At 39.4% G+C, this 2879-nt stretch overlaps 1 protein-coding gene across 1 annotated transcript; it reads left to right on the top strand.

Annotated features, from left to right (window-relative positions):
* The first annotated feature begins 590 nt into the window (after positions 1–590).
* On the top strand, positions 591–1071 carry LOC126931627 (60S ribosomal protein L32-like). The gene has a single exon (XM_050750007.1). The coding sequence runs from the start codon at positions 637–639 to the stop codon at positions 1069–1071; it is 435 nt and encodes a 144-aa protein (XP_050605964.1). The 5' UTR covers positions 591–636.
* The last annotated feature ends 1808 nt before the right edge of the window (positions 1072–2879 follow it).

The raw sequence follows: 2879 nt of genomic DNA, 5'->3' as shown, positions 1-2879 counted from the left end.
TTCTTCTATGGCAGAGGGCTTTTTCAGGTAAAAAATCATCAAAATATGGTGAAATTTCAATCTGCTGTGCAAAGCACAATGAGCTCTGGTTTGAAACCTGTATGGGGTGCTAGTAAGCTTGTCCCAAACACAGTTTTTAAATTCAACCTTTTTTGAATGCCAGTATCTTCCAAAAGTCATTTTGTTGTTAAGATCTGGGTAACAATAACAGTTTTCTGATAAAAAAGAGTTGAAGATTTCAGTACATGGCACCTTTGAAGAAATCTCTTAAATGGTTAAAAAACGTGATGATAATGTTGAAAGGAAGCACAAGAGAATGGAAGAGATGGGAAAGGTGATATGTAAATTTATACACTGAGGTCTGCTCTCTAATTCTCGGAATTACTGTGATGAACCCTGCCATGGATATCCTGTGGTCTAGAAAGGCACTGGGAAGCACCATTGGGCAGGCCAGGCTCAGTCCAGAAATGCACATAGGAATTAAGGTGGTGCTAGTGAATGAAGACAGGCTAGTCCTCCAGGACAAGACAAATGGGCAGTGAGGAACGAGAAGAGCTAAAAGGTATGACATTTTGGAAAAACTATCCACCACCCCTATAGAAAGAAAAGGGTGGCAGCCATCTCCTCCTCGGCATCATGGCCGCCCTCAGACCCCTTGTGAAGCCCAAGATCGTCCAAAAAAGAACCAAGAAGTTTATCCGGCACCAGTCAGACCGCTATGTCAAAATTAAGCGTAACTGGTGGAAACCCAGAGGCATTGACAACAGGGTTCGTAGACGATTCAAGGGCCAGATCTTGATGCCCAACATTGGTTATGGGAGCAACAAAAAAACAAAGCACATGCTGCCCAGTGGCTTCCGGAAGTTCCTGGTCCACAACGTCAAGGAGCTGGAAGTGCTGCCCACATGCAACAAACCTTACTGTGCTGAGATCACTCACAATGTTTTCTCCAAGAACCGCAAAGCCATCGTGGAAAGAGCTGCCCAGCTGGCCATCAGAGTCACCAACCCCAATGCCAGGCTGCACAGTGAGAAAATGAGTAGACAGCTCGTGTGCATGTTTTCTGTTTAAATAAATGTAAAAACTGCCAAAAAAAAAAAAAAAAGCCATTTTCGAGGGTCAGATATAAATGCCTTTAAAATTAATACTAATTGAAGTTTTCTCCCTAAAAGTTCCAAGGCGGTGGTTCTCAAATTTGAATAAACACAAGAATCGCATGGAGGGCTTTCTAAAATGCAGATTGCTAAGGCCCCAGCCCAGAATTTCTGATTAAGGAAGCCCAAGATGAGGCCTGGAAACTTGTATTTCTGGCAAGTTCCCAGGTGATGCTGATGCCTCAGTGTCTGAGGACTACACTATGAAAAGCAGTGCTCTAAGGCACACTACATAAAGTTGCTGGCCTGTGAATTTTAAGATCCCAGGAATATGACTTAAAGAATTGGCTGAAGAACAAAAGTCTTCATCACCTCACTTCTGCCTCCTAAAGTAAATAAATCAACAAAACAAAACAACTCAACATTTCAACAACAAATAATATAATACCAAAACTCATCTGTAGAGATGGCTTTTATCAGTGAAATCATCTGTAAGCAGTGGAAAGCTCCTAATATACTTCCCTGGAGACCAATCCTCGACGATAGTATAAGTTTCCTGTCAAATTTTTTAACAGAAGCCAAGGCATCAGCGTGGTATCATTCCTGCATTTTTACCCGCAGAGTTTTCATGGTGGAACTCCCAAATCCATGTTTTAAGCAAAGAAACATACACAAGCTACTGAAGATTTTGCTGAGGTGAGGTGAAGGTTGAGTAATTCTGCAAATGTTTCCCTTTCCTCCAGTCTTTCAGATCCCTGGAGGCCTCTCCCAGGGCTTGTGGTATGGAGAGTTGGACCTGACCCTACTGTGAGAAACCCAACTTTCAAAAACTGCATCAGATGAAAGGCTCTCTATACAGACTACAGACTTGTCAGCTGGTTAAGGAGGCAAACAGAACAGTCTGCTACGAACTCTAGTCCATGTATCTCTGCTGAAAATAAAAGGAGTCTTTAGGAATCAAAGAAGAAAAGATTTTTATAAAGAAATTTTATTGCATAATTCTTGTATACAATAAACATAGGAAAAGGGTTTTTAATGAAAATTCATGTCATTTTTCAAAAGTTTTGAACTGTCTGGAGAAAAATTATTACAAAGCTATCTAAGGCAAAAATAATATTTAACCTTCAAAACAAAAGATAATCCCTGTTACCATTTTTTTTTTATTTAAAGCAAGACTTTTAAACATAATTAATACGGAGAAGTTTTCAAATTGCTATGTCATTTGCATTAAGAATTTAAATGCATCTAAGAAGTGAAGAGTATAAACACATGGGAATGTTCTCTAATACAACAGATATTGCTTTCTTCAGATCCATTCTGTTTGAACGTAGGGCTGTACTTTTTGCATTTTCTAATGGTACAGTAAGAGCTGGAGTGCAGAGAGGGAAAGTCCCATGCACTTCCTATGTTAAATGGCATAACTCCCACAGATCACATACACCTCGCCATATTGACTCAGTTCATTGCACTCCATATCCTGCAAAAATAAATCTAGTGCTTGACAGCTGACATTATTGCTCACTGACGTTTTAGTAATATATTTCTTTCACGTAAGACAGAAATATACTGAAATTTGATACCACTTAAACCCAAAAGCAATCTGGAATTAAACCACATGCATACATCCCACTTTTTTTCAATAGATGTTGCGTTTTTCTTAAAGTTGATCCTGGAAAATGTGGTAAAAGAAAAACTGGCTTTCCTTGAAACAAAGACTAAGGATTAGAAAAAGAAGGGCTTTTTTTGAGTGAAATGTTAAGCCCTGCAACATAAATGAAGGAACAA

This window comes from Macaca thibetana, chromosome 11, assembly GCF_024542745.1.
Source record: "Macaca thibetana thibetana isolate TM-01 chromosome 11, ASM2454274v1, whole genome shotgun sequence".
Classification (NCBI taxonomy): domain Eukaryota; kingdom Metazoa; phylum Chordata; class Mammalia; order Primates; family Cercopithecidae; genus Macaca; species Macaca thibetana.
Note: the sequence above shows the minus strand (reverse complement) of the source record. Positions and strands in the feature narration are given on the sequence as shown.